A 24,331-nucleotide genomic window follows, 5' to 3' on the forward strand; every position below is an offset into this window, starting at 1 on the left:
GTGACCCTGGACAAGTCACTTGCCTCACTGTGCTCCCTCACTTTCTCCACCTCCCAAAGGAAGGCCAATTGCTTCCACGTAATTAAAACCCATGTTTCTTAAACAATTATTTTCTGGTCTCCCTATCTAGGAATGTTAGTGTTTTCTGTGGTTAAGTTCACACTAAAAAAGAAAACTTGAATTAGTGGGGTGGCTGCCCCCACCCTAGTACAGGTACTGTCCCCTCTGCTTCCCTCCCCTGCCCCCTCGCAGTCTCCTCGTTAGAACGTAAAGAGCCTGGGCGGCCTTTCTGCGCATTACCACCCCCAGCCCCTCTCGGCCTCCCCCCAAGTCCAGCCCCCTCCTCCTCGCAGTCTCACTGGGCGCTCCGGCCCCGCCTGAGACGGCTCCTCCCAAGCCCGGAAGCCGGACTGGGACGGCCGATCGCGCGGCCCGAGCCTGGGCGCCGAAGCTCCGCCCCGCGTCCTCCCCTGGCCCGGCCCGGGCAGCGCTCTCCCGCCGCAGCTATGCCCCGCAGCGGGCCATGTTGAGGCTCTGGGCCGCCGTCCCCAGAGTCATCGCGGGTGCCTTCGGCCGCTGCGGCCCGCGCCGCCTGAGCGCCGGCATGTTCTACGCCGTGAGGAGGGGCCGCAAGACCGGCGTGTTCCCCACCTGGTGAGTGGGAGTGGGTGTGCGCCCCGGGCAGGGAGGCGGCCCTCCTGGGGAGTGAGGGTGGCCTCCAGCACGCGGACTCCCCCAGGGGTCCGGCGGTGCCCGCTCTCCTAGCGTGGCCTGCCAGCCCTTTGGGGAGATGTTTACCGGAGAGTCTTCGGCAGGGTCTGTGACGGGCAGTGTTTTGTGATTGCCCAGGGCGGTCATTCCGCTAGCCCAGTGTTCCAGCAAAACCTGGGTCTTTTGGGCCCGAGAGTGGGACCATGGCTCAGATGGCCCTGAAACCAGAACCGGAATTTTAGAGGTGGAAGGGATTTTAGCAGGCAACAGCCCCCTAGAATAACAATTCAGAACTGGAAACAACCTTACAGTGCATCCACTTCAATCCCAACAATTTACAAATGAGACAAGTGAGGAGATCTTGGGGACCAGCGCTTAGGTCCCCAGCCTTACAACCTGACACTCAGTTACATCTTTTTTGGGGGGCCCTCAAACGTCCAAATTACCTACTGCAGGGCTCAGAGAGCCAATGAGATTGCAGAGTCAACATTAAACATTTGGTACCTATTGTGGCCTACTCTCAGTCTCAGCCTTAAGAGTGTTGACAATATAATAGAATCCTGTAGAAACACTTTCTGCTCATCATTCCTTCTTAGGAAAGGATATAATTGCTTCCAATGAGGTAATTCAGTTGAGGATCATTTTTGGTGTTATCTGTTACTGAGTTGTTTCTTCATGAGCCCATTTGGGGTTTTCTTGGCAGAGGCACTGAAGTGGTTTGCCATTTCCTTCTCCAGCTCATTTTTACAGCTAAGGAAACTGAGGCAAGTGACTTGTCCAGGGTCACACAGCTAGTACATGTCAGAGACCCGATTTGAAGTCTTTCTAACTCAAGGCGTGGTATTCTACCCACATCACTATCTAGTGCCCCTTGTTTATAGCTAAGATCAGACTAATCAGTCTATAAAAAGATTTTGGTAAGCACCTGCTATGTGACCAATATTATGCTAGGTGCTATAAAAAACACAGAATTTGTATTGGACATGGCTGCTGTCCTCAAGAAGCTTATAATCTTATTTGGGAAATAATAAAATTAACACACCAGAATAGCAGTAATTGAGGATCAACCTCACCTGAATAATATAGAAAGAAGCCTTGACAAGATTGGTAACACCATAAGACTGATATTCTAAATGTAAACTAGTGTTTTATAAACCTTTAAACTGTACATAAATTAGAGCTGTTTATTATTATTGCTAACACATAATTAGAAGAAATGTGTACTGGAAGTGAGATTTTTGAAAGCATAAAAAATCATTTCTCAAGATACATGAAAAAGGGGAAGCTACTAAACAATTTAAAAAAAAAAGATGATTTTGTTAGCAGAAATATAGCAGTAACTGCCAGTGCCCAAGTGGTGTGGGCACACCTGCGCACAGACACACTCCCTCTCCCTCTCCCTCTCCCTCTCCCTCTCCCTCTCCCTCCCTCCCTCCCTCCCTCCCTCCTCCCCTCCCCCTCCCCCTCCCCCTCCCCTCCCCCTCCCCTCCCCCCTCCCTCCCTCCCCCTCATTTCCTTGAAAACTTGAGAGGGCAGGTTTCTACAAACTTTCTTTGACAGCTGCCCACATTTTACTTGGCTTGATTGAAAAGTGCTGAGAATACAGTATCCCATGATTTGATTTTTTGAAAAAAAACTTTTCACTTAGTAGAGAAAGACAAACTTTAAAGGTATTTCCTTTGTATGTTATGATCACATAAGATTCCTTGATAAATGTGAGACAGAATTTTGTTTAAAGATCCTCTGATTTATCAGTATCAAGCAAGGCATGAAAGATTATGTTCACTGCTCTCTGAAGGATGACTTTAGAATCCAAACGAAAACTTCCTTATAGCAGATGTAAGGAAAGTTCTTTGGATCATAGATTTAGAGTTAGATGAGGCCCCAAAAGTCTTCCAATTCAAACCTGTCATTTTATAGGTGAGGAAAGTAAAATTTAGCATGGTTGAGTGGCTTGGTTGGTCACAGTTGCACAGCTAATGTTTGAGATGGGATTCAAACCCCAGGTCTTCCAGACCAAATTCCTACAGCAGTTCTTCTTTCTGAATGACATTGTACTGATTGAAACAAGCCCCAGAACCTTCCAAAGTCTCAGTTACAAGATCTACAACCAGTCAAGAATTCAACCTGCCTGACAAATAACACAGGAAAATCCACATGTATGAAGAATGTCTGCTAAGATTGTGATATGCAAGTAGTATGTGTGTATGTATACATGTTTGAAAATACATACATACGCATTGTATATATGTTTGTATATCTTGAATAGGGACTTTAGATGGACATTGGGCTGAGCCTGGATCATTTATGAAGAGTTTATGGGAGGGTATGCATAAGAGCCACATAGGATGATTAAGTATAAATGGTTAATGATCTACACTTTTGAAAAGTGTTCTCACATCAGTTAGATCATGGGTCTGTTGAAGTCTTTCCAATATACAAGCCCAAACCCTCTACATTAGAAAGCAAGTGAATAGAACTTAACAGTGCCTTGAACATAGTGGGTGGGGGGAAAAAATTAGCAAAAGAAATTCCAAACCAGTTTAGCATGTTTTGTATTAGAACTGTATTTTTTAACTTTTTCATGGATACTTTTGGCAGTATAGTGAAACCTATGGATCCAGTCTCAGAAAAATGTTTTCAGTTGCCTAAATAAAATGCATAGAATTACAGTGAAATTGATTATATGAAAATACAGCTTTCAAAATTCTTTAAAAACAAACAATAGGTTCATAGACCACAGATTTAAAAACCTTGGATCAGGAGGAAGCCATGTAGTCTCTTAATCTAGTTAGCATAGAGTGGATAGTAGAGCAGGTGTACTAGGTATATTGAGAATAAAGAACAAGACATTTCATACCATCAGATAGTTCAGAATCAAATCATCTTTCATCTTCAAGCTAGATTTGTAAAACAAAGCCAAACCAATTCTTAACACTTCATTGAAAGGCAGGTAACATTGTATATAAGCACCTCTTATGAAGCATTTCTGTAAGTGTTTAACAGCAGCTACTTTGTACAATGGATAGTGTGTTGGACTTAAGAGTAGGGACAACCTGAATTCAAATCCTGCCTCAAATATTTATTAGCTTTGTAACCCTAGACAAGTTTGTTATGTTGCTATGTCCCAGTTTCCTCATCTGTAAAATGGAAATAATAATAGTGCCTCCCTCACAGGGTTATGGCAAAGTGCAGGTGAGATAACATTTCTTTGTAAGGCTTTACAAACCTTAAAGTGCTCTATAAGTTGTCGTATTGTTGTTATTGTACCCTTTATAAGTGGTCTATGTCACTCTGTTTCAGGAGTGAATGTCAAGCACAAGTGAACCGATTTCCTGCTGCCAGGTTCAAGAAGTTTGCTACAGAGGAGGAGGCTTGGGCCTTTGTCCGAAATACTGCAAGCCCTGATCATCCAACAGGTAACATGCCGCAGGCTTTTATCCCTCCCACCTCTGCAAACCATTTTCACATCCATTATGTCTCGTTGGATCCTCAAAATAATTCTATGAAGCAGCTGCATAGTATTATTTCTTTTTCAGGGGTAAGGATACTGAGATCCAGAGAGATTAGAGACTTCGTCACTATCACACAGCATTGTAGGTGAGAAATGGGGCATAGGTTTCTGTTATTTAAGCTTGTCAGGGTTTCTGCTAGATTTGAGTTCTAAAGAAATAAGCAGGGTTTCTTTAACTGAAGGGATGCGTGTGTGTCTATATATATTTTCAACCTTTGTCGTTTCAGGTAAAAGTTAGGTTTATCCAATATCATCTTCTTTCACCCCTTCCTCCATACCCTCCTCACAAACCCCAAGTATGAGAGTAGCAAGTTTCACCCTCTCCTGCCTTTCTACACTAGTATATTCCTGTTACCTTTGATTTTCTTTCCCCACTTAGGACCTTCAGAACAGAACCAGTGCAGTCCTGGGTTTCCTATGTTTCTTACTTAACTCCCTCGATATCCCTTAAAGATATTAAGGTTCTGAAGAGACATTTTTGTTTCTCACTCTATTATTAGAATGTTAACACGGCATCATCATACAGCTCCTTCCAATTGCTCAAATAAATTGACCTTTCTAGGCTTCTCTGGAGAGTCTCACCCCAATTGAGAATGAAAGAAAAAAAATTTCTCTATTACAAACATGTAGTCAAGCAGAACAAATTTCCACATTGGCCATGTCCAAAAAAAAATATGTGTGTCTCCTTCTGCACTCTGAATCCTTCATCTTTCTATCAGGAGGTGGGTAGCATGTTTCATCATTAGTCCTCTGGAATCATGGTAAGTCATTACACTGATTAGAGATCCTGATTCTTTCATAGTTGTTTATCTTTACCATATCGTGTCATTATATAAATTGTTTCCTTGGTTCTACTCACTTCATTCTGTATCAGTTCATATAAGCCTTCCCAGGTTTCTGTCAAACTGTCCCCTTTATCATTTCTTAGAGCACATGAGAGATGTCATCTCCTTTACAAGGTCTTTCCTTATTTCTTGAGTGATTGGTGTGCACTGCTTCTAAAAATTACTTTGTGTCACTGTCTGTAATTGGTATTGTCCATGTATGTATTCTGTTACTAGCACCTTACCCAGTTCTTTGCACATAGTAGGCAGTTAATAAATATTTGTCAAACATATCTAATTCCTAACTGCTATCCTGTCTCTCAGGAGTAGAAAGGAAAATAGGTAATAAAGAATTTATGTTACCTGCCGGTCTGTATATACTAGCAGGAAACATTTATTTATTAAGTTCTACTATGTAACAGTCACTGGGTTAAGAGCTAAGGATACAAAAAGACACAAATGAGTGTCCTTCTTAAGGAGTTCACAATCTAATGGGGGAGACAACAAGCAATTGTATACAAACGAGTTATGTGCAGGATAAATGGGAAATAATTAACAGAGGGAAGACACTAGAATTAAGAGGGATTGGGAAAGGCTTCCTGTAGAAGATAGGATTTTAATTGGTACTCACGAGAAGCATGGGAAGCCAGTAGGCATGAAGGAGGAGGGAGAGCATTCCAGGCATGGGGAACAGCCAGAGAAAATGTCCAGGGCCAAGAGATGGAGTGTCTGCTTTGTGGAATGGCAAGGAGGCCAATGTCACTGGGTTAAACGTGGGCTATGTACTAGAGAGTAAAATGTGAGAAGAATGGGAATCTAGGAGAAGACCTAGGTTATGAAGGACTTTGGATGCCAAATAGAGCATCTTGTATTTGATTCTGGATGTAATAAGGAGCCACTGGAATTTATTGAGTAGGGAGATGACATAGTCAGACCTGTATTTTAGGAGTCAATTTGGTGACTGAATGGAGGATGAATTGGAGCGGAGAGACTCGAAACAGGAATACTCACCAGCAGGTTATTACAATAGTCCAGGCATGAGGTGAGGAGAGACTGTATTAGAGTGGTGGCAGTGTCAGAGGAGAGAAAGATACATATTTCAGAGACTATGCAAAAGTGAAATCGACAGATTGGATTGAGAGATAGTGAGGAGTCAAAGATAACACCTGGGTGTCAAGCCTGAGGAACTGGGAGGATGGGGCTGCCCTGGACAATTATAGGAAAGTTAGAAGGGTTCAGAGTTTGGAAAGCTGATGAGTTGAATTTGGACATGTTGAGTTTAAGATATCTACTGGGCATCCAGTTCAAGATGTCTAAAAGGCATTTGAGGATAGGAGATTGGAGGTCAGCAGAGAGTTGGAGCAGGACAGGTAGATTTGAGAATTATCAGCTTAGAGATGGGAGCTAATGAGATCCCCAGGTGAAGTTGTATAGATGGAAAAGAGAAGAGGGCCTAGGACATTTAGGATTAGAGAACATGGTCTGGAGGAAGATGCAGAAAAAGGAGACAGAGAAGGAGCAGTCAGATAGGTAGGAAGAAAACCCAGAGCATGTGGTATCCTGAAAACCTAGAGATAACAGAGTATCAAGAAGGAGGGAGTGATACAGTGTCAAAGGATACAGAGAGGTCAAGGAGAATGAGGATAGGCAAAGGTCATTTGATTTGTTAAGAGATCATTAGTAACTGTGGAGAGAGAAGTTTTGACGAGAAACCAGATAGTAAGGCATTGAGTGAAAAGTGTGAGACGTGAAAAAGTGGCAGTGAAAAATGGCACTCATCGAAGACCGCCATTTTGAAGAGTTTAGCACCCAAAAGCAGAAGAGGTAAAGGATGATAACTAGCAGGAATGGAAGGATCAAGTGAGGGTTTCTTGTGAATGGAGGAGACATGGGTGTTTATAGGATGTGGGGAAGGAGCCAGTAGACAGGAAAAAAAATGAAAATTAATGATTGGTTGTTACAGAGGGGGCAGTCTATTAGAAGAAATGAGATGGAATGGGATCACTTGTGCAGGTAGAGGGTTTAGTAGTGTTGCGAAGGAGGAAGGCCGCCTTATGTGAAAGAGATAGTAGCAGAAGTCATCTGAGTGATGAGATAAGAAAGAGGAGAAAAGAGTGCCCTCACAGCTAATGACTTCAGGTTTTTTCTATAAAATTTGAGGTAAACTTCTCAGATGAGAAAGTTGGGGGAAGAAAGCCATGGGAAATTTGAGGAGGGGTGGAATGGTTCGGAAGAGCTGCTGCGGACAGTGGTATAGTGAGATGATAAGGGAGGCATAATAGGATAGGACTAGACTGACCTTTTTAGTCCTAGAGCATGTGTCGCATCTGTTTAGTTACCATTCTGCAAAATTTCCTAATTTTGGTGATTATTTTGCTTATAAATTCTCATATTTTGTTCTTTTACATTCCTGAATCTTTTTAAATGTCTTCAATCAGTAAACATTTATTAAGTGTCTTCTATGTGCCAGGCACTGTACTGAGTACATATAATAGTCTGGCTTTCTTTCAGGGAAGTAAATGAGATTTAAGGAGGGCAGGGTTAGTAGGAAGAAAAGATGTAGGAAAGGAAGAGTTGAGTAGGATGAGGACTTGTTTTATAAATAACCAAACTTTTCTTGAAGATTTTGCATTGAGGATTAGAATTTAGAATTACTTTATTATTACTAATAATAGTATAAGTACATTATAATTATATTATAAATATTATTTATTACTAATGCTAATACAAGCATGAGCTTTTATTAGGGGAAAGGGAGTTATATCTTCAGACCTTTTTCCTTTTCTAGATTTCTTTCCATTTTCTTCATGGACCATAATTAATTAAATAGTTGCCCTTGAGAGGTCACTTCCAGGTTTTGGAATCTTAACAGAAAAACTATATTCTTACCCAGATTTTGTTCCACAAGAATATGTGCTCTAAATCCCTTCCCATACCCTCAGCCTAGAATGAAAAAACTACAGATAAAAATCACAGAGTACAAAAATTTAAGATTATAAAGGCAGAAGAGTTTGTACGATTCTTTGTACAGTTGAGTTCTTGAAGACAGTCCTTAAGTAAAGAACGTGATATTTGAGGACGCCTTGAGGCTGTGATGATAAGACAGGATCTAGATTCTTCCACCCTCCCTCTCTCCCTCCCCCCACCCCAAGCTCCTTGAAAGCAGAGACTGATTCATTTTCTTTCTTGTACATAGTGTCCGCATAGAAGGCACTTAATAAATGCTTTCTGATTTGGAGTTTCTGTGTTCAGATTATCTGTATAGCCTTAAGCAAGTCTCTTTAGACCTCTGTTTTCTAAACTGAGATGAGGATGTTGAACTACAGTCATCACGTTAGAAGTTTGGTGAAAGCTAGTGTTTAATTTCTTGCTGCTCACTTGTACAAGGACTGTTTCTTGTAGAGCAGAAAAAGAAAAATGACACACAAGACTCCAAAGTGAAGTCAAACAAGAGACCCTTTGAGTCATTAGATGAAGAGGAAGAGCCTTGTGCAAAGCTTACAAAACAAACTGCAGACACAGTACCTTCACTTAGCAAAGAAACATTTTCTTACATGGGTAAGTATAGGACTTGTTTTATATTATATGAACATTTGTGTATGTCTAACTTGTTTACTTTTGGATGGCTAATTTAACTGAAGACTTAGTAAAAAAAACTTTTATAGAATTTCATACAAAAGTAGGTAGAAAACTGCTATATTTACTAAACAGATACTACTGTATGAAATTTTTGAAGTTGCTTTTGTTTCATTTCCAAATAACTATTCCTTTCTTCCCTGCTTTTAAAAAAATCCGTATTTTTATTTATATCTGCTATATCTTTATATAAAATGCTGTTTCCAAGTATATCCTTTTCCCCTACCCTACTAAGTGAGCCATCATTTATAGCAAAGAAGTTTTAAAAAAAGGAAAGAAAAACAGTTCAGCAAACAAACCAACATATCATTCCAGGCTAATAGTTTATGCAGTCTTCCAAACCCATCCCTTCCATACCTTTACCATTGCAAAGAAAAGAAGAAAATTTATTTCCTCAACTTTTTTCTGGAGCCAAGCTTGTTATATTTACAAAGCATTCAGTTCTTTAATTTACATTTTTGTCATTGGGTTTATTGTTTTCTTGATTTTGCATCAGTTCATATAAGTCTTCCCATGCTTCTTTGAATCATATCAATCACTGAACATTTATTAAGAGCCTCCTACATACCAGGTACTGCTCCATGTGCTAGACACACAAATGTGATGAATGAAGAATTCTTGCTCACCATTTACATTCTAACGAGGGAGGCAACAAGTGCATAAATAAGTATAGACAGAATACATATGAACTACTTAACTACAAGGTAATTGGAGAGGATGGGTACTTAGCACTTGGGGAATAGGGAAAGGCATTGCTTAGAAAGTGGTACTTGAGCTGCTTCTTATGGCATAGTGATATTCTATTCCATTCTGATGCTGAAATGTATTTAGCCATTACCCAGTACGTGGGGATCAACTTTGTTTCTATGTCTTTGCTACCACAGAAAGTAGTACTGTTAATATTTTTATCTATATGGAGCCTTTTTTTCTGTTTTGATTTCATTAGATAATGAAATGAATTTTGGGGGTCAAAGTATGTGAGCAATTTAGTCACTTTTTAATTGTAATTCTAAATTGTTTTCAAGAAAAGTTGGAGCAGTTTGCAGCTGGACCAACAGTGTATAGTATTATCTTCCCACAGTCCTTTCAGCATTGAGTGTTTCCATCATCTCATCTTTGCCAGTTTGCTAGGCATTGTTTTGATTTACATTTCTTAGCATTATTCTGATTTACATTTCTCTCATTAGTGACTTGGAGCTATCTTTTATGTGGTTATTAATAGTTTGCAATTCTTTTGGAATTTTCTGTTCATATATTTGACCACTTAACCATGAATGAATGGGCCTTGGCCTTTATGTTGGTATTAATACTGTATATATCTTGACTGTCAGGCCTTTATAAAAGGTATTTGATGTAAAGAATTTTTCCCATTTGACCCTTTTCCATTTTATTCTGTAATGTACTGATTTTGCTTATGCAAAAGCTTTATAATTTCATATAGTTGAAATTATATATTTTATTTTATGATGATGTCTGTTCCTTGTTCTGTAAGCAGTCAGATGTTGCAGTGGATAGATTGCTGGGCTTTGAGTCAGGAAGACCTGAGTTCAAATGTGACCTTAGACATTAACTAACTGTGTGACCCTGGGCAAATCAAGTAATTTTTACTTCCTCTCTTCCATGCCTGGAATTTTCTTGCTTGCCTCTTCTCCTCCTCCTGGCTTTCCTGAAGTCTTAGCTAAAATCCCCAGTTCTCCCCAGCTTTGCCCCTGAGATTATGTGTAGTTTCCTCTGTATATGCCTTGTCTGGACAGCTGTTTGCCTGTGGTCTCCTGCAGGGCCTTTTTTGCCTTTCTTTGCATCCCCAGTGCTTAGCACAGTGCCTGACAACATAGTAGGTGCTTAATAAATTCTTGATGACAATCAAAGAAGTTGTTTTAATTTGAATGGTCTTAGTGTATTTTTCTAGAATTTGTGTTCCTTTTCATCCTCTGCAGCAGATATTGGTGAATAAACTTCAGTTATTTACATGACGCTGCTGCTGATCATGCATGGTGATCTTTTCACTACAAAATGACCCAGTGTGTCAGTAAATCAATAGATGCTGTTTCTTGTTGCCTTTTGATAATTAAAAAAGATGAACTCTTTTACTTCTCCAAGTTTAGCCTGCGAGCCATCCTTCCATTTATCTGTTTTTGTTTTCATCAAGAATGACAGGGTTAATACAATTCAGTTCCTCCACTATCACGACCCCTTGTTAGTCACTAGACAAGGATCTTACAGTGAGAAGACCAACAGCTAAGTTAAAGTTTAGAGGGTCTGAAAAGCTGCGAGAGTCTTGGCACCTATTCCTGATTTGGCCACCATCACTGCACAAACAGAAGAAGCCATATAGGACTGGGGACCATTTTGTGTTTTCCTTTGGCATCATGGTAACTCAGGAAACACAATATCAAAAGGATTCATTCACCAAGTGGCCAGCCTGCTAGTAAGATTTACACGAGTTTACATTCCCTTTGCCTCTTAGTACTTAGCTTTACTGGTCCTAAGAAAGTAAACATTTCAGACTAAAGGCTTGTTACCAGGACTATGTCAAAGCTTTTTTAGCATGGCAGATTTTGCCAACCTCAGCACTTCCCTGGCATAGCCTTCAGGAGCTTAGTAGCAACTCTGTGCTGCGTTGAGGTATCAGAATTGGATTTTGCATATACCCGGTACTCATACCTTAGTTGAATGAGAGATGAGGACTGGACATGTGAATCTGAGTGTCATGCTTAGAAAAAGCAATGAGCAAATGAAATCTTAACGTATGAGAAAAGAGAGTCAGAAGGCTGAGAATGGAGCTTTGGAGAAGGCAGAAAAGAAAGAAGTCAAGTAAGATAGCAAGGGATTGGTCAAAGCAGTAAGAGAACTAGAAAAGTGTGATGTCTTAATTGACAGCTAAAGAAGGAGTGCAGAAGTTACAAGAATGCTAGGCACCATAGATCTATTTGTGCTAGATTTCTGGCTGGTTTTAGTCCTTTGGATTTTATAGCATGAAGAAATGAATGAATAAAGCATTTATTAAGCACTTCCTATGTGCAAAGCACTGCACGAAGCACTGGGGATACAAATAGAGAAGCAAAACAGCCCCCACTCCCAAGGAGCTCGAATTCTCAAGGAGGAGACAACACATAGAGAAGGTTTCGGATCCTATGGTTCTTAGAGTGCAGTGGCAAAACAGATGTTCATAGTTCTTCTTTAATGTCACTTCTGCTGACAGAATCATCATTTCTGATTGAATTACTTGACAGTGCCAAGGGCTTTGGTGACAAGAATTTTCCTTTCTGGGTCTTGAGTAGCTTTGACTGAGGCACTTGCAGGAATGCTTGTCATGTTTTATCTCCACAGAGCTTGCTTGCTAGGATGATGGTGCTGAGGACCCTGGGCTGAAAGCAGTACTATTCCTAAGATTCTGGAGTTCAGGGTCCTGGGCTCTCTCCATTTGATTTTGAGGAAAGATGGTGTTCAAAGTGGAAGTGGTGGTTTGACTTGCCTAGCACATACTGCTTCCTGCCTCGCCCTCAGGGTGTCTTGATCCTTCACCTCAGCTAGCTGGCCTGCCTTGTGGGTGGCAGTTGATGGGGATGGCTGACCTTTTCTCCATAGTAGTTGCTTCCCCAGGTGATGGATGTGAGGGCTTCAAAAAGTTCAATTTTTTTTTTGACAAAATTTTTTAATGGTGTCTCCATTGCAAAGGTATCTTCATTGCTTCCAACAGCCCTCTGGACAGATTTCACATTTTAACAACCGTCCACTTTGGAAATGTATCAAAAGATTTTCTTCTAGTTTCCTGCCTTATTTAGACATCCATACTCTTGTCCGTCTACTTTCTGATCAAAGATTCTGGGATAAGCACCAATAATTTTATCTTTGTTAGAACAGATACTCCCTGCACTGATACACATTATTGCATCCATTCTCTGATTTAGTAAATGAACTTCAAGGGTTACTTTGACTAAGAGGTTCATTGCTCTGTGGCTCATCTAGTCATGAACCTCTTCAATCTTACCTAGGTTGATCATTGGAACTTCCTTTCCATCCTTCTTTGAATGTGTCCAGGAAGCCTCTCCAGTTTTGTAGGACCTTCCAAGAGCTTTTATAGATTTGAATAATCTAAAGTCACCCTCATTCCACTACGAGTCATCAGAGGAACACTACACTGAAGAATTGGTGACATAGATACTTAAAGATCTTTGTGAGGTCGATTTAACATTCGGCAGGAGGCCTGATCTGCCAGAATTTTGATCATTATTGTACTCAGGCTCTGTGCAGCATTTTGGGGCAGAGATGCTTCATGTGTAAAAAGAATCATGGCTTATGGTACACAAAGAGACAGTTTTGCTGTTCTCTAATGATCTTTCCTTCTAATTTAGAACCCAGACAGATGGTGCTTGATCACTCATGTGTGACCCAGTTGCACTAAGTAGTTTCATTACCCATTGATTTGTACATGAATGCTGGATTGCAAGGAAAAGGTGGGACCTAAAAGTAAAACCCCAGAAGGAAAAATGAGGTTATTCTCCTTGGCCTTAAGTCGAATTCAGCCATCATAAAAATTCCTCGTTAGAAATGATAGTAAACTTTTGAAAAGTAATTGGTGTTATTAGTAATTTCCCTTGTGCAACACTGATCAAATTTTTTTGTTTCGCAGGAGATGCAGCTGTAGTGTACACAGATGGCTGCTGCTCCAGTAATGGGAGGAGGAAAGCTCGAGCAGGCATTGGTGTTTATTGGGGGCCAGGCCATCCCCTGTAAGTAACATGTGGCTTTATTTTAAACCTTACACCAGTTTCTGAGATTCACATTTAACCCAGTTGCTCTGACACATTTTAAAACTTGTTAAGATTTGTAGGAGAATCAACTGTAATTGTTTGAGAGGGACAGTTTTGCTGTGGCAAGACCACTGAACTGGGAGTATAGAGAGACCTTAGTTCAGATCATACTGTCAGCACTTATTTGCTATTGGGACCCTGGGCAAATGAGTCCATAGTTTCTCTTAACCTTGATTATTAGAAAGATCAGATGAGATACAGGGGCTCCAAACCTTGAACCACACTATATAAATATCCCAGAATAACAGAAGTTGAGAGCTGGAATAGATCTGACCAGTCATCTAGTTGAACCTATACACAAAAAAAGAATCCCCATTATATTTGACAAGTGGTCATCCACCTTCTGCTTGAAGACCTCTAAGAAGGGGGAAATTTCCACCTCTGGAGGCATCCCATTCCACCTTGGGGCAGCTCTGATTTTTAGGAAGTTTTCCCTGACATTAAGTCTAAATTGGTTTCTTTGCTGCTTCTACCAACAGCTCCTGGTTCTGCCTTCTGGGGCCAAACAGAATAAATCCAATTCCTACCCCATAAGACATCTTCTGATACTTGAAAACAACTGTCATGTCCCTCTGAGCCTTATTTTCTCCAGTTAAACATGTGCAGTTTTTTCAAATGATTCTCACATAACATAAATTAAGGCTCTTCATCCTGGTAGCCATCCTCTGTATGTTCTCCAGCTTTTCAATAGCCGTAAATCTTGGCACTCATGTGTGAACACAGCTCTCAGTGAGATCTGATGAAGACAGAGTACAGTGGCCTTATCACCTCCTTATTCCTGCTTCTCAGTGCAACCCAAGATCACATTAGCTTTTCTGGCTGCCACAGTCTGTTACTGACTCATTGAACTTTCAGATCACTAAAACTCCCTGATCTTTTTCAGAACTGCTATCTAATTTGTAAGCAAATGTAACACCACACTTCTCTCTATTGAATTTTACCTTGTTAGATTTAGCCTAATGCTCTGTAAAAGATCCAGTCTTGTGTTTTCTATAAATTTTATGAACAAGCCATTTTTCTTTATCCCAGTCAGAGATAAACTAGCACAGAACCAAGCAGAGACCCCTGAAGGACATGACTGGAGACCTCCTATCAGAACTGACATGAACTATTAGTAATTTCTCTTTGAAACTGGCCATAGAACTAGTTGTGAATCCATCTAATTACATTGTCATCTAATCCATATCCCTTCACCTTTTCCACAAGAAGAACATTATTAGATATTTATCAGCTTTGTTAAAATCTAGATAGACCATATCCACAATATTTTCCTCACTTACTATGTTAGAGCTCTTCTCTTTTCTGTATCTCAGATATCACTGGTAATAGTTCTGAAGTCACAGCTGCCAAGGATGTAGTTCATCTGAACCAGGTGACTTTAATTCATCAAGGTCAGTTAGATCCTCTCTGACAATGGCCTTACTTCCTGGGTATCAACTCTTCAGTCATTTTTGTTTTGTCATTTCTAGTGCAAAGAGCTTTCTTTTTGTCAGAGAAAACAGAAAAAATGAGAATTGAGCCCTTCTGTCTTCCCCTGTTGACACTTAGGACAGTCCCTATCATCCTGAACAAAGGTAAATCCCTTCTTTGATCCTCCTCATTCTCCCAATATATCTAAAAGATCAACTGTTGTTTCAAAGGCCTAGGAATGTTAGAAACAAAGCTTTGTTGCAGTTCATCATTGTTCAGATTTACCCTTCAGAAAGGCTTTAGGTATGATTGAGATGTTTTCTTTCTCCAAACCTCTCATAGCAAGTTTCTGTTTCTGTTCAAGGTATTTTGTGCCAAAATTAGACATCTACTTAAATGATTCACATACCGCTTGGCAGAGCAGTACTGCCTAATGTAGAATTTCCTTTTTTTCTTTTTAAAGATTACATGTATTTTCACTTTCAAGTTCTCTCTCCCCTACCCATTGAGAAGTTAAGGAAAACTAAGCCCATTACAAATATGTAGTCGAGCAAAACAAATTCCCTCATTAGCCATGTCCAAAAAGAAAATATGCTTTGTCTGCACTCAGCTGTTTATCTGAAGGTGGATGGCATGTTTCATCGTGAGTCCTTTGGAAATATGATTGGTTCCGTTGTGTTGCTCAGAGCTCCCACGGCTTTCAGAGTTGTTTATCTTCACAATATTATTGTTATTGTATAAAATGTTCTCTTGGCTCTGCTCACTTCACTTCACATCAGTTCATATGAAAGTCTTCCCAGGTTTTTCTGAAACAGCTCTTCCATTAAGGCAGAGGTCTGGGGGGTCCACAGATTTCTAAGGGCACGTACATTCATTTGGATAGGGAAAAATTATATCTTTATTTTCACTAACCTCTAACTGACATTTATTATTTATTTCAATTATGAATTAAAAAAACAAAACAGTATTTTTCTGAGAAGGATCTGTTGACTTTACCACACTGCCAAAAGAGTCCATGACAGAAAAAAGGTTAAGAACCCTTACCCAGTGGAATGATCATTGGGTCTGAAGTTAGAGCACTAGTCTTCTAGCTCTGGCAATAACTTGTATCCTTGGTATATTGAATTGCTCTTAAGTATATGTGAAATCATAAAATTGAGTCACACAAACTCATGCCTGAAAGCATAGGGCCTGAAAGAAATTTAATTATATCTAAAAACCAGTCAGTTGAAGGTAAATAAAAGAAATTGTCTAGAAATTAGGAGGTAGCCTGTCTTGTGTTCCCTTTGCTAAGGCACATTGTTCTTCTCTTGTATTATATATATATATATATATATATATATATATATATATATATATATATATATAGGTATTTAATATGATATTGGTAAACACATATAATTTTGGACCTGATCTATAAATTAATTGGCCTAAGAAACTCTTGGTAAGGAATACTCTCTACCTCTGCAAATCAGCACCTCCTCAATGTTAAGTGACTTGCCCAGGATCAAAGGCAGGTCTTCCTGACTCCAAGGCCAGCTCTATCGCATGCTACTTGTCAAGTGTGTGGGGGATAAAAAGACCCTTACTCAAAATCTTAAATAAATGAAGAGGCTTCTCAATAAGAACAGAAAGAAAAGGATTTATTACAATTCCCGAGAAAGAGACATCCTTCCACCAGGTTGGGGAACCTGATGGAAGGAGGCAACTTACAGAAATTGAAGCACAATTTTTATACCCTAACGCAGAGAATCCCACCTCCCCACTATTCCACCTCTCCATTGGCTGGGAGGCGGGCTCACAATCTAAGCGTGAAAAACTAGGCAAACCCCAGGAAACCTTCACCTATCCCAACACAAGTACCTCATTTAATATCTAACTTAACTGCTGATGTGGCTTTAGAAAGAGGGGAGGGGGAGAAGTGAGAACCGGTGGTGTTGATGTGGCAACAGTACAACAAACAAAGGGGAGATTTGAGGAGCTTCCAAGTTTCAGCTACAGCCCACAACACTTTCACAAAGAAAGCTGGTAGCTGGTAAGGGGAGGGGGGAAACCAACTGACCATCCACAAGCCCTGGATACCTGAAACTCAAGTATCCAGGGAGAGACGCCTTATGGAAGAGAAGTTTTATTTTAAAAGTTCAATATTCCCCATATTTTTATTATGAAAAGTCTGCACAATTTCCTCATCTCACTCAAGTGTGCATGTCTGCATCCTTGTGCATATGTATGTGTATGGGTATTTAAACATGCTAGATTTTTATCTAGTACTTTGTAATGCCTAAAGAATAATTTATAAATCTTTCTCTTTTCATTCTCCCTGCCTCCTGCCCTTGCTCCCTTCCCCCTCCCTCTTTCTTTGCCTTTTTCTTTCCTCTTCTTTCTTCTTCTCTGTCTCCACTCTAACAGAAATGTGGGTGATAGGCTTCCTGGAAGACAGACGAACCAAAGAGCAGAAATACATGTAAGTTATGAGCTATCAGAATTCATGCTTCTAAAATGATAATTATTAAAAATGAGTAGGTCACTCCTTTAATAGTTTAGTTTTTCTTTGACTAATTATGAAATGAAATCTAGTGTTGTGTTACCTGGATTATCTCAAATAGTCCAGGTATAGAAAAGGCTTAGTCAAAAAGCATTGTATGAAATATTTATTACGTGCCAGGTGCTGTTCTGTGCTAAGCACTTGCGATACAAAGGAAAGCATTAACAGTCCCTCTTTCTTTAATTAGTTCATATTCTAGTGGGAGACAAGACAGATAAATATCTAAGTATATACAAGATATATGCAGAGTAAATGACACATGATCTCAGAGTAAAGGGCCTATTAGCTGGGGCTGGTCTACTGCATGGGGTAGGTTTTGAGCTAAATTTGTAGGAAGCCAGGAAAACAGAGTGAGAGGTGAGAAGAAAGAGCATTCCAGGCCCAGAAGACAGCCAGTATAAAAGTAAGGAATACCACGTGCAAGGAGCAGCCAGTAGGCTAGCTCATCTAGCTGGGTTTTAGAGTTCATAGAGGACAGTGAAGCCTTAAAAAAACTGAAAAGATGTGAAGGAGCCAGGTTGTAAAGGACTTTAAATGCCAAAAAGAAGACATATTTCCTTCTTGGGGTAATAGTAAGCAACTAGGATTTACTGAGGAGAAGAGTGATGTAGTCAGGCCTGTGCTTCAAGAAAAGCACTCTGGCAGCAGGGTAGAGGATGGATTGGAGAGAGGAGAGACCTAAGACAGGAGACATTAGAAGGCTATTGCAGTAAGCAAGAGGTAATGAGGGCTAGCTATGGAAGTTGAGAGAAGCAGATCAGTGACAACCAGATTTGGCTATGGATTGAATATGCATAGTGAGAATGAAAAGTGAGGCTGTGAAGTTCTGAGCCTAGGTAGCTCAGTGGACTGGGAGGATGGTAGTGCTCTTGATAATAACAGTTCAGGTAAGGGGAGTAAAATGATTGTCTTGCTGTGATGGGATCTCAACTGAGATTAAATAACTTTAAATTTGGAGTAGACCCCCTCAGCACAGTTGTGATTTCCTCCAGCTCTATTCAGCAGTGCATAAATAGGAGTGACTGAGATGGAGTACTAGAGTAATTCTTGTTTGGGGTTTGGCAAGGTGTGGTCTACCATAGGATTAGGAAGAAAGGGACTCTAAAGAGTACAGGAGAAATTTAGAAGTTAGTTGATTTGCAAAGGAGTTGAGCTAGGGAAGGGAGGAGATCTGTAGCCAGTGCATGAGTGAGGGCCCAAAAAAAGTTATGGAGATTCCAAGGAGGACAAAGAGTAGAATTAGATATTTAAGGCAGGAAAACTTGGAGTGCTTCAAGATTGGTTTAGGATGTGGTAATATATCCTGGAAAAGGCCTTTTTACAAAAAATAGCAATTTTTTTCCATATAACTTTCCACTTAGATTAGTAATAGGATATCAGATAGGAAATATGATGACTTATGAGTTACTTAACCTTTCCCTTTCCTCACTTGTAAAATATGGAGGTTGGATTAGATTAGGGGTTCTTATGATCTTTATTTCAGTGTAACTGGTCTCCTTTGTGACCCTTTGTATTTTACTTGATGCATTTAATGACATTTTCTGAGAACAGCTTTACCTTTGGCAGTAGGCTTCACCAGACGGCCAAAGGGGTACATGACACAAACAAGAAGAACCTCTGGATTGGATGTAGATAAAGTGTCTTCTAGATCTAAGAACCATCAGTTCTATGAACCTAGTGTGATATTAAGAGCACATAGATAAACTTTGTAGTCATTATAAACATGAAATGTTGTAAGTTAACCGCTTTTCTGTTGTATAACTGTCAAAATATCTCTTCAAGGCTGCCTGTAAAGCAATTGAGCAGGCCAAGAATCAGAACATCAGTAAGCTGGTTCTCTACACAGATAGTATGTTTACTATCAATGGTAAGTTATTTTGTTTCTTATAGTGGGTCTTATACATAGAAAGACTAAGACAACGGCTTACCTGGAAGAGAGAGGTTCAGGTGACTGTTAGCTACCTGCAGCTCTTCCAAGAGGTCATGTTCAGCTCAAAAGGGCACACTGGGAGTAGGAGTTGGTCTAGAGCAAGAGTTCTTAACCTGAGGCCTGTGAACTTGAAAAAATATATTTTAATAAGTATATTTTATTACAATTGGTTTCCTTTGTAATTCTTTACATTTTATTTTATGCATTTAGAAACATTCTGAGAAATGAGCAAATCACCAGACTGCTAAAGATGGCCACTATGCAAAACAGGTTAAGAATCTTTCCCTGATCAAGAGGTTTCTTGTGAGTTAAATCCACCTTTTGGACAATTGGATCATACAAACTTTCTTCATGTTGAACAGAATAAACCCCATCTCCATTGCTCACCAGGACAGTTTTTGCAAGGCTAGTCAAAGCTTATGGGCAGAAGAATGCCAAATGATATGTCTAGAGTAAAGTGTCTTCCGGAGAAGTTTGCTTTGAGAAAACTGAATGTCTCTCAGAAGAATCTAACATTACTTTGTTAGTTTTGGCAAATTAAATTGAAGCACAAATAGTCCTTATGTAGCTATGTCTATAGAGTGCATAGCTGTGAAAAGTCCAAGAAAAGCTGATAATTCAAGAAAGTTGAGGATAAAACACAATGAAGTTGATTGTGAAATGGGGTAATGACTGGTTACATTTTAACTACTTAGGTATAACAAGTTGGGTTAAAGACTGGAAGAAAAATGGCTGGAAAACAAGCACAGGAAAAGATGTCATTAACAAAGAAGACTTTGTTAAGCTTGATACACTTATTCAAGGCATAGACATTACATGGGTGAGTAGTTGCATTTCTTTTGACATTTTGTTCAGCTTACTTGACATATTTATAGTCTTTCTAAATAATCATCTGAAAAATTAAAACAGTAGTTGAAAAAGGCTAATAATATCACAATTTTTGTGAAAAAGTCATTTTGTCTTTTTTGTTTGCTGTTTATTTGCTTGTACTTGAAATCAGTCAAAATAATGGAGACAATTTTCATATAGATGTAACTTCAGTGTTCATTCACACTACTTTTTAAGGTTTCTTCATTAATAGAAGTAATATTATTGACCAAAGACTAAGTAACTTATTTAAACTTCTCTTTTAACAGATGCATGTTCCTGGTCATTCAGGGTTTGCAGGCAATGAAGAAGCTGATAGATTAGCAAGAGAAGGAGCTAAAAAATCTCAAGAATCAACATAGCATAATTTTTATAATCTAATTAAAGAAGAAACCAAGTGCTCTTTAGTCATTATTTGTGTGAAAATTTGCCTACAAGACATGAACTATTGTGAAAGGACTTGGGAACATTCTTGTTTGATCAGGAAAACCGGGTAGTTTTCTGTTGAAGTGTGGTTCAGTATATTAAACTCCCCTTCATTTTACCCTGACTAACATATCTGTTTATCTTTGGGAATTGTTTGGGCTTTCAGCATAAATAGATATAACTGACTGTTGCTCAACATTGTTCTCCCTTTTTTTTGCATTGAAGTTTGATTCTGAAATTGAGGAGTCAGTGTCTTGTACAGAAACTCAGAAAATGCTAGGTAAAATAATGATGATGATGATGATGATGATGGTAATAATGGTCTTCTGATTGACCCCAGGTGAGAAGAGTAGATGCACTCTCAGGCTGTTAGAATGCTAAAACTACTGTTTCCATATGGGGAAGTTGCATAACGAGTAATGGTTTTAAAAGTTAAATCAACTTTTTAGGTTTCTTTCCTTTTTTTTTTTTAAAAGGTTATTTTGCAGATAGAATAGAATGGAGCACGATACTGGACTTCAGATGGTCCATAATCATCAGTGTGAGCACTCCTTCCAAATAAGGAAGGCAAACTCTGCCTGCCTTGGATTCTGTATTAGGGTTTTTGTTTTGTTTTGACAGAAAAATTCATCAGCAGGTGTCCAGCCTCTTGAAGTTAAGCTTCTCTGAACGTCACCTAGTCTGTGAATGACACATGTACGTGATTAAATGCAAAGCCTTTCCAACTTGGGAGGACCTATCAGGTCATAGACTGGTAGAATTATTTTCAGCAACCTAGAACAACTTCTGTGACATTGTATAAGGCATTGTAGACTGTGGTGGAAGATGTGTGTGTTATCATACAGGTGTAAATAAACCCTAAGAAACAAATTTGCACAAATAAAACTTTCCTTGATTGTTCATGTGGGCCTACACAGACTATCAAGGAATATGTGGCACTCCCTATGATTTGGTCTATAGCTACATTCTAGTTATTAGAAAGAAGTATAGTAAATCCACAGAGACCCATTAAGGCCTTTATAATGACATATCATTCATAATATCTTTTTGTTGTCTTAAAAAGTGAAATAAAACTTCAACATTTTCAACTTGTTTTAAGGCAGTTTCTCTTCTGAAGCCTTTCTATCAGAGTAGGACTTAGCAAATATTCTTGATGCTAGTGGTTTAAAAAATGTGACCCATTCAGATATTCCTTTTTATTCCTGCTTCTCAGGAGTAGGTTTTTCTTACTCGTAATCTTCCAAGGAATACTGTAGGTAATTGCCACAAAAGTGGATGTCGCCCACTCTTTATTTGTTAAAGCCTGTATATGAAAGGCAGACAACCAACATGTCTGTAGCTTGAGCAGCACACTTCAGTAACATGGCACCAACCCAGTCTGACCTCACTTCTGTCTAGCCTTGGCTCTGCCATTATCCCAATGTGTGACTTTAGGCAAGATTTAGATTCTTGTGGGTCTCAATTTCCTTATTTTTACAATTAAGGGGTTGGACTAAAATCTCTTAATGTCATAAAAACTGACATTTATATAGCACTTGAAAGTTTCTAGAGTGCTTTTACACCTGTCATCTTAAACTTGAGTTAGAAAATTCTAGACTTCTATAAGAAAGTTGTCAGGAAAAACCTACCTCTTCCCCCAACCAACTGTCATTTTTCCAGTCAACAGATTTGGCGAATTGATGATCAAACTTTGGCAAGTGGATGTAATTAGTATTAAACGTTGACTTTTCACAAATGCTTGCTGTTGTAATCTACATATGATTATGTGCTGCTTTTCACATAGGAAGTTGAGTATATACTGACTCCTAACATGGCCTGTGCTTTTGCGCAGTCTTTCTTGTTTGTTTTTTGAATCCAGTTGTACTTTCTGTCGACTGGTAGTGTTAATCTGCATAATTCTATCAAAGCTCAATACCTAATTTTGAAGAGCATAATGAATAGATATCACTCATTCACTTTGGTGACAGTTTTCCATATAAAATTATTTGAAAAATGACAGCTTAGTTTTTTGTTAAAACCTAAAATGAAACAAATTAGAAGTTACATTTTAGAAAGGGAGTCATGATCTTTGGGCTTGAGATATGAACTGTATCCTCAGTTTTTATGATTTTTTTAATTAAAAAAATATTTAACATCCTAGTTTTTAATTTTTACAAGCTCAGTTAATAGTAAAGGAAGGACCCTGAAAATGTTGGTATTTTAAATGACCAGTGGTTATAAGGAGAAGAAATGCCTCTAATAGAGAGCAATAAAGGTTTTTGATAGTGGCCTTTTTATATGTGTACTTTACTTAATGCTACACAATGTTAGAGGCAATGTGGCACAGTAGATAGTGTGCTGAACCTGGCATCAGAAAGCCGTCAGTTCAAATCTTGCCTCAGGACACATAAATAATTGTGTGATTTGGGGAATCTCTGAGTCTCTCTTTATTTGTAAAAGGGTTGTTCTAAAGATCAAGTAAGACATGTGTGTGTGTGTGTGTATGTAAAGTGCAAACCTTAAAGGACTAAATACAAGTTATTATCATTAGATTCCTGATAGTTTTTGTTTTTTACACTTTCAGTTAGGAGAGGTCTGTTTTAACATAATTTTGATTGCAAATTTGTATGTACTAGGAATGACAATTCTTTATCTCCTTGCTGTGATACTATGAGGACAATGTAGTTCCTTCTCTTTCCAGTGTTTCAGGAAACAGCTACCTAATTCTTTTAATAACTTTGCCCAAAGGGAAGTCTGGAGGTTGGTGGGACATTATTGGATAGAGTGAAGTGCTCTCATGGAAAGGAGCTGAGAAAGAACAATTGTTAACCATGATAAGTCATTATGAGCCTCCATGAAACTGGAGGAAGTAACCCAAGTAAGAATGAAGTAGAGAATCTTCCTGTAGTCTTGTCGGAGCCCTGTTCTGAAAGAGGTCTGAGACTGAAATTAACCCTTTCTCTGAAGTCTTCATAAAGTGGAGTGTCCTGCAAACCCTCTTGTATTGTGAAGAGAGTGTGGAGTGAATATTCATCCCAGAGGGCCTGTGTTACAGAGCTGTCCCCCAAGAAAGCTGTTAAAAGGAAAGGAAAATTAAAAAGCAATGGAAAGTAAAGAACAGAGTCCTTGGATGAACCACTGCCACCTGCTAGAGGCTGATGAGAACTTCAGGAAGCAGAGCTGTGGAGGCCTGGAATTGGGCGTAGCAACTAGTGATACTTGTCTACTAAGGAAAGAGAGCAACAGGTCTTAACTTGGAAACTGAACTTTAAAAAATTTTTTTTGATAGCTGTTTTAATAAAATTGTTTTTTTTTAAAAATATAGTGTTTTTCATTTATTTTGAAACATTTTTTCTAAGAAGGGAACTGTAGGCTCCACTGGACTTCATGAAGGGGTCCATGACACAAACAGTTAAGAGCCTCTGACCTAAAGGCAAAAACTTCCAGAAGTGGCAACGCAGGCATATAGAGAAGCCACAGAGAGGCATACTGAGGTTCCCCTGCCCCAGCCCTGCTCAGAACAGTGCTACACTGAATGACCAAAACTGGAAAAGGGTGTGCTACCTGCAGTGCCTGGAGTTAAGCCTGTAGAAACTCAAAAATGATTACAATAATGAAATGATGGGATTAGAACTAGGGTGGCCAGGCAGTTGGTATGTATTAGCTTTTTTTTTT

At 39.2% G+C, this 24,331-nt stretch overlaps 1 protein-coding gene and 1 long non-coding RNA gene across 3 annotated transcripts in view; one reads left to right on the forward strand and one right to left on the reverse strand.

Moving 5' to 3' along the window:
- Positions 1-23,978, forward strand: LOC140520397 (ribonuclease H1-like). Of its 2 annotated transcripts, XM_072634308.1 has the most exons (8): positions 1-654; positions 4,015-4,130; positions 8,452-8,607; positions 13,319-13,418; positions 17,319-17,373; positions 19,237-19,321; positions 20,080-20,204; positions 20,521-23,978. In XM_072634308.1, exons 1-8 carry the CDS (start codon positions 524-526, stop codon positions 20,611-20,613), a joined length of 861 nt encoding a protein of 286 aa, XP_072490409.1. In that variant the 5' UTR covers positions 1-523; the 3' UTR covers positions 20,614-23,978. The 2 variants fall into 2 exon arrangements, with proteins under 2 accessions (XP_072490409.1, XP_072490410.1); XM_072634309.1 differs by lacking the exon at positions 8,452-8,607.
- LOC140520399 (uncharacterized) overlaps positions 16,325-24,331 on the reverse strand; it is a 13,665-nt gene continuing 5,658 nt past the window's right edge. Inside the window, exons 2-3 of the long non-coding RNA XR_011972489.1 lie at positions 19,383-19,511; positions 16,325-17,338 (exon numbers count right to left, since the gene is read on the reverse strand). This is a non-coding gene — a long non-coding RNA (uncharacterized lncRNA). The remainder of the gene's footprint in view (positions 17,339-19,382; positions 19,512-24,331) is intronic.

This window comes from Notamacropus eugenii, chromosome 1 (assembly GCF_028372415.1).
Source record: "Notamacropus eugenii isolate mMacEug1 chromosome 1, mMacEug1.pri_v2, whole genome shotgun sequence".
Classification (NCBI taxonomy): Eukaryota; Metazoa; Chordata; class Mammalia; order Diprotodontia; family Macropodidae; genus Notamacropus; species Notamacropus eugenii.